The following is a 5,861-nucleotide window of genomic DNA, read 5'->3' as shown; positions in this document are numbered from 1 at the left end:
TCCACCTTGGCTTCCCAAAGTGCTGGGATTACCACACCTTGCTAATGTTTGTATTTTTAGTAGAGTTGGGGTTTCACCATGTTGGCCAGGCTGGTTTCGAACTCCTGGCCTCAAGTGATCCACCCGCCTTGGCCTCCCGAAGTGCTGGGATTGCCACTTCTTAACTATGACATTTGGAGCAAGTCACATAATCCCTCCAAATTTTAGTTTTTTAACCTATGTAGCAGGGTTTTCGAAAGGAATAAAGGAGCTAGCATATGTTTTTAAAGTAGGTATTCAATTAATGATTGGTGTAGATATTTTAATCATCTGTGTTTCAGGCACTGGATCCAGGATCTAGATCCAGTAATCATTTAACTCTTATAACAGTTCTGTTCAGCATCGTCATGGTGGTGATTATTATAGGCCAGCAGTGAAGTGAGCACATGCAGACAGTCATTTAATCCTCAAAACAACACTGTTTGGTCCATGATGTTTTTATCCTGATTATACCAAAAAGAGGACCAAGATACTGAGCGGCTGAGTAAGCTGCCCAGGATCTCACAGCTGTTTGCGGCAGGCTGGGATTTTAGCCCAAGCAGTCTGGCTCTAGAACCTATCTCTTATCTACTATGTTACAAATGGGGAAACTGAGACTCCAAGATCCCTCAGCAAGCAAAACAGCATAGATGGAATGAGGCCTGTCTGGATCTGGCCGGTGTGTTTTCAGTACACGACTCAGCACCAGCTCACCGCCCTGGAAGGAAGGAGATTCTCATTTTTGTAGGTATCCAGTTTTAGGCTGGCTGGCCACCAAGAGGGTTTGCAGAAGGGTCTTAGGACCAATGTTTGGGGTTAAATACATTCATTCCAACCCTCTCCTAATTTCCTATCTTGATTTAGGTGTTAAAAAGTGAATACCCTGAAACATAATTTCTTTTTTCTTTTTTGAAACGGAATCTCGCTGTGTCACCCAGGCTGGAGTGAGTGGCGCGATCTTGGCTCACTGCAAGCTCCGCCTCCCAGGTTCATACCATTCTTCTGCCTCAGCCTCCCAAGTAACCGGGACTATAGGCACCCACCAACATGCCCGGCTAATTTTTTATATTTTTTTAGTAGAGATGGGGTTCCACTGTGTTAGCCAGGATGGTCTCGATCTCCTGACTTCATGATTCGCCCGCCTTGGCTTCCCAAAGTGCTGGGATTACAGGCGTGAGCCACTGCGCCCAGCCAATATTACCATCTTTCTAGCCCCCCCAAAAGCCCTCTCTTGAGTGTTAACAATGACTTCTTCCTGACAATTTCATTTCTTCTCAGTGCTTATCCTGCCAATCCTATCCTTCCTTCAATATTTTGTTTTGCCTCTACTACCTCCCACCCCTTCCCCATGAACATGATAATTATTCATAAAATACTTGACAGAAATTGCTAGCCCCATGTAATAGTCAAGCTGGTGTTGGTTTATCCAGTAGAATCTACATGTACCTGCTTTCTGTTGAATGCTTTCACCAGGACTAAAAAATAGTTACCAAATTAGCCATGTGCCAAAATCAGTGTTAGTTTTTAAAAATGTGTAGTGCTTAATTTAGTGTTATTAGGTGTTAATCAAAATAAGCTGTATGCGACGGACCTGACTGGCATATAGATTATTAGGAGAGTAGGAAATGAAAAAAATTCTGAAGGAATGTATTTTCTGACTGGAGTGTGGGCTTATAACCATTGCCAAGGGTCCAGATAGAATTTCATCCCCTTCATAGATTCAAAAAATTCTATTGTTTTATCAATAGATTTTGGGGAGTAGGGGTGGGCTTTGGTTTTAATTTGTTTTCAGGCCTACTGCAGAGGTGACAAACTGGGGCCCCTACTATTTGTTGCTAGCTAACTTTGTCAAATGATTCTAGAATCAGCTGTGAAAAATGTCCTCCTTGTTCGAATAAGATCTGTAAGTTGCTTTCACAAAACTGCCAATACGCTGAAGGAAAGAAAGAAGACAGATGAAAGAATCGAAAAGAGGTGGTGCAGGAAGGAATAATCATAAGAGACATTTTTCTTTTTATTTTCTGGTGCTGTAGAAAGTGGAAAAAGCTTCTGTCATAAGTCCACTCTAGAGGTATATGCCAATTTATGAAAAGAAACAGGAAAACGGGTGTTTCATGGTTAAAGATGGAATCTATGGCAGGAGTCAGAAGGGCCAGTGGGTTAATTCCATGGATAGATGGTACAGAGACTGCTTGGATGAGACCTGCTGTCTTGAATGGGATGAAGCACAGAACAGAAGAATATCGAACACTGTAGAAAGACATTCCTATAGCCTGTGGGAACGCAGGCCCCATGTCTTAGAGATGCCCAAGACGCCCTGGGCCTGTCATCCCCAGCAGCGCTGGCAGCCTCCAGCTCACGGCTCTGTTGCCTACAGGCCTGAGCTCTGAGGTAGGAAGAGGCAGGTGCTGCGGGATCGCAGCCCACTGGGAGCAGGACAACCATCTTCCTTCAACACGAAGCAGGGTTCCCGGGGCCTCCTGCACTTACCCTGAACTCAACACCCAATTCTGGATACCTGTGCTCTGCAGTCCTGTACAGAAGGATCTGATTGTGATTGGAAAATGCAAAAGGGCAGAATTAAGGTTAACTCTGAATTTCCTGCTTCTCATGCAATTACATTCCCCCCGTTGCCATTGAATTAATGTAATTTCCCCCATATAATTGAGCATAAATTACCAGGCAAATATAGGATACATTATTATGGGCTACAAGGAGATAATGAAGTAAAATTAGTAAAAAGTTATCATTATAAGTCCTTGGATTTTTTTTTTTTTTTCCGAGACAGAGTCTCGCATTGTTGCCTGGGCTGGAGTGCAATGGCACGATCTCAGCTCACTGCAACCTCCACCTCCTGGGTTCACACAATTCTCCTGCCTCAGCCTCCCAAGTAGCTGGTGTTACAGGTGCACACCACCACACCCAGCTAATTTTTTGTATTTTTAGTAGAGATGGGGTTTCACTACGTTGGCCAGGCTGATCTCGAACTCCTGACCTCATGGTCTGCTCACCTTGGTCTCCCAAAATGCTGGAATTGCAGGCGTGAGCTGCTGTGCCTGGCCCCTACAAGGACTTGGATTTTTAAGAATCAAAAATCCTATCCACAAGCCAGAGAGAAATTAATCTACAGAGTTATCTATTAAGATATTAAATTTATAAAATAATATATTAGATTGTGATAAATAAATGTCTAAATGTTTTTGCAAAATAATTTTTAAATAATAAGAATGATAACTCTAAGAACCTCAAGCAAAAATACTTCTTTGCATTCTAAATACTGCTCTTGTCTCCTTTGGTATTTTCTCTATATATGCAAGTGCAAGGAACAACTTCAGTTGTGAGGCATCCGTCAGTGTGGGGTTGTCCCCCCACTCCCATTTTCTTCCCGTGGTCCATTTTTTTAAACATTAGTTTTATTACTGTTTGTATTGTTAATTCACGTCAAACAGCAATAAACAAAGTCTCAGAAGAACAGACATTGCAAGAAATAAATATTTCATTAATGCTCTTAATAGGGAGACTTTGTCTCTGGAAGAAACGGACTGTGACCACCCGTGAACACGTAGAAACAGGACCGCCAGCTTCACTAGTGTAGTGATATTTCTATGTGATGATAGAGGAAGAACACCTCGTCATACAAATGGGTTGCAGATTTCCATTCCTCTGTAATTCTGTCTGTTCTGTAACGCGAAGATCTGTGCTACTGCTTCCATCTCGCAGATAATGGGCGTCATCAGAGTCCTGTGTGGCGTCTGTATCTACAGACGTGGTTCTATCGGGAGGCCTCAGTCTGCAGTTAAATGGGTGTCATCAGAGTCCTGTGTGGCGTCTGTCTCTGCAGACGTGGTTCTATCGGGAGGCCTCAGTCTGCAGTTAAATGGGTGTCATCAGAGTCTTGTGGCGTCTGTATCTGCAGACGTGGTTCTATCGGGAGGCCTCAGTCTGCAGTTAAATGGGTGTCATCAGAGTCTTGTGGAGTCTGTATCTACAGACGTGGTTCTATCGGGAGGCCTCAGTCTGCAGTTAAATGGGTGTCATCAGAGTCTTGTGGAGTCTGCATCCGCAGACGTGGTTCTATCGGGAGGGCCTAGTCTGGAGTGACTCTTGTCTGTCATCTTTGGGCAGACCCATTTTAAAAGATTATTTTCTTGGGCAGACCCATTTTAAAAGATTATTTTCTATTGATTAAAAGAAAAACTTCAAGTATAGATCTTACTTGTTACTCAATATCATCAAGTTCCAAGAAAGTTAAATATTGTTCTTGTTTGTTTCATGTTCTGTATTTATCCAAGGTATATCTTATTAAATTTTCAGATGAGGAAAGGTTGACACTAGGATTACACACTTAGCAAATAAACATACAGAACAGAAAAATCAGTACAATTCAAATTTCAGTTAAATAGCAAATAATTTTTTAATGTAATTATGCCCCCAATTTTACTGGGTATCTCTTCTTATCTGACAGCCCTAGTTAGGAACAAATCAAGATTCCAGAATTAAATGGGCTGGAAAAGGGGTCACAGTACTCACGGTACAAGTTAAATATAAATGAACATTTTCATATTTGAGTTTTTTAGGTCTTTATGGTTTTGTGGTTATGTTTTAAGAGTCTTTATCTTTTAGAGATATTTACTAAAACCTTTATTGATGAAATTATGTAATGTTGGGGACTTCCTTCTAAATAACAAAGGAAGAGGGAAAGGGGATAGGGCGGGATGGGCTGGGCATTGGTGGGTATGTGAAGGTTTTGTCTACTTTTGATTGCGCTTGAAATTTTCCATAGTAAAGGAAAATAAAATGTGTGTGTGTGTGTGTGTGTAAGCCATGCCTTTAGGTCTAAAAAACTTATCATCTAAACATCTGAAATGTCCGGTAACCAAGGACTTGTACAAGGGCGTGAGAAGAGGCTGCAGGTGGAGCCTGGGGCTTGTGAGCCATGCTTGGAGTTGTGGACATCTTTGTTCCTTGATGGCATATTTATCATCTCGATATTTATCTCTACCATTTGGTAGAGCAATGCAAGAGAGTTGCAGTTCGTTCCCAGCCTCTAGGAATCCAGGCATCTCTAGGGAAGGTTCAGGAATCACAGGCGATGGGGCAGTAGAGAGGGATAATGCTTCACTTGATGGCCAGCCTTTTGAAAATGGCTAAACACAAAACAGAATAGACTGTTGGATTAGGTCAGAATAACAAACAGTCCACTTTTTAACGTGTTCTTGGTTTTCACAAAACAAATCTCTTTCGATGATTCGATTGAAACCCTGGGAAATTAATAAATCGAGTCTCTAGTCTATTAAGTCAGCATAGGTCTCGCTTCTCTAGCAGGTGAGCTGCCCGTAGCTGGGAGTCCTCAGCCCCTGGCATGGTTCCAGGCAGAGTTATTTACTGATGGACATCTTTAATGGTTTGCTTTTTTTAATCCCAGGATTTCCTTCAAATGCTACTGGAGAACGTCCCAGAAGAAAAAAGGTAAGAACCATCAGGCCCCAGAAGTGGGATGGGAGGCAAGCGAAGCACAGTCTGTGGCCTTCGCTGCTGTGGAGAGAATGGAGGAGCGGAAGGTTTGGAAACTCAGGGTAGCTCCAGTTAATCTGGCTTAATACAAGGAAATACTGTGTAATTAAAAGCAACAATGTAGTATAGTAGTAAGAGCTTGGGATGTAAACTCAGGCTGTCCTAGATTTTAAACCCAGCTCTGCCACTTCTTTTGTTTTCTGAGATGGAGTATCACTCTGTCACCTAGGATAGAGTGTGGTGGCACGATCTCAGTTCACTGCAAGCTCCGCCTCCCAGGTTCAGGTGATTCTCCTGCCTCAGCCTCCCAAGTAGCTGGGACTACAGGC

At 42.6% G+C, this 5,861-nt stretch overlaps 1 protein-coding gene across 1 annotated transcript in view; it reads left to right on the top strand.

Annotated features, from left to right (window-relative positions):
- Positions 1-5,861, top strand: part of LOC105536617 (chromosome unknown open reading frame, human C9orf3) — a 404,528-nt gene that overhangs the window by 254,442 nt on the left and 144,225 nt on the right. The window contains 1 exon segment of the mRNA XM_011976020.1: positions 5,444-5,487. Within this exon segment, the coding sequence (XP_011831410.1) occupies positions 5,444-5,487 (44 nt within the window).

This window comes from Mandrillus leucophaeus, unplaced genomic scaffold, assembly GCF_000951045.1.
Source record: "Mandrillus leucophaeus isolate KB7577 unplaced genomic scaffold, Mleu.le_1.0 Scaffold161, whole genome shotgun sequence".
NCBI lineage: Eukaryota > Metazoa > Chordata > Mammalia > Primates > Cercopithecidae > Mandrillus > Mandrillus leucophaeus.
The sequence above is the reverse complement of the archived record's forward strand: the minus strand, read 5'-3'. Positions and strand labels throughout refer to the sequence as shown.